We start from the raw sequence: 576 nt of genomic DNA on the forward strand, positions 1-576 counted from the left end.
AAAGACTTGAATAAGAGCAGGAAACATAACTATTTTATATTAAGTCCTTGAGATATTTACAAAATAACCTTCCCAAACTTGCACAGATTCCTCACCTTGGATCCTCATAGAACATCTGCTGAGTACCCTGGCCATGGTGAACGTCCCAATCCACAATCAGAATACGTGACAGCTTGAGTTTCTCCAAGGCCACCTGAGCTGCCAGGGCCACGTTGTTGAAGAAGCAATATCCACAAAACTCTGTCTTCATTGCATGATGTCCTGGAGGTCTGTCAACATGATCTCAAGTTAAAAAGTCTTCACTGCTTGAAAATATACATTGAAAAATATTGTACATATGTATATTCATCATTCATTAAACAGCCTGCATTTTTCTCATCTGTACATATATAAACATACTTATACACATAAGAAGTATTGTGTAAAGATCCTCACCTAATAAGAGCCATCCCATTCTGAATCTTTCCAGCCATTATTGCGTCTACTAGATCTATAGTGCTCCCAGCTGCCAGGAGTGCAAGTTCATAGGTTTCCTGAAAACATTTTAAAAAGTTTTATGTTTAGCATATGACATAA

At 37.5% G+C, this 576-nt stretch overlaps 1 protein-coding gene across 5 annotated transcripts in view; it reads right to left on the reverse strand.

Annotated features, from left to right (window-relative positions):
• LOC119581948 (histone deacetylase 6-like) overlaps nt 1-576 on the reverse strand; it is a 29,776-nt gene that overhangs the window by 20,437 nt on the left and 8,763 nt on the right. For all 5 annotated transcript variants that reach the window (XM_037930127.1, XM_037930126.1, XM_037930125.1 and 2 more), the window contains exons 6-7: nt 436-533; nt 96-269 (exon numbers count right to left, since the gene is read on the reverse strand). In XM_037930127.1, coding sequence (XP_037786055.1) covers nt 96-269; nt 436-533 — 272 coding nt within the window. The remainder of the gene's footprint in view (nt 1-95; nt 270-435; nt 534-576) is intronic.

The sequence above is a fragment of the Penaeus monodon genome, chromosome 15, assembly GCF_015228065.2.
Source record: "Penaeus monodon isolate SGIC_2016 chromosome 15, NSTDA_Pmon_1, whole genome shotgun sequence".
In the NCBI taxonomy this organism is placed as follows: Eukaryota; Metazoa; Arthropoda; class Malacostraca; order Decapoda; family Penaeidae; genus Penaeus; species Penaeus monodon.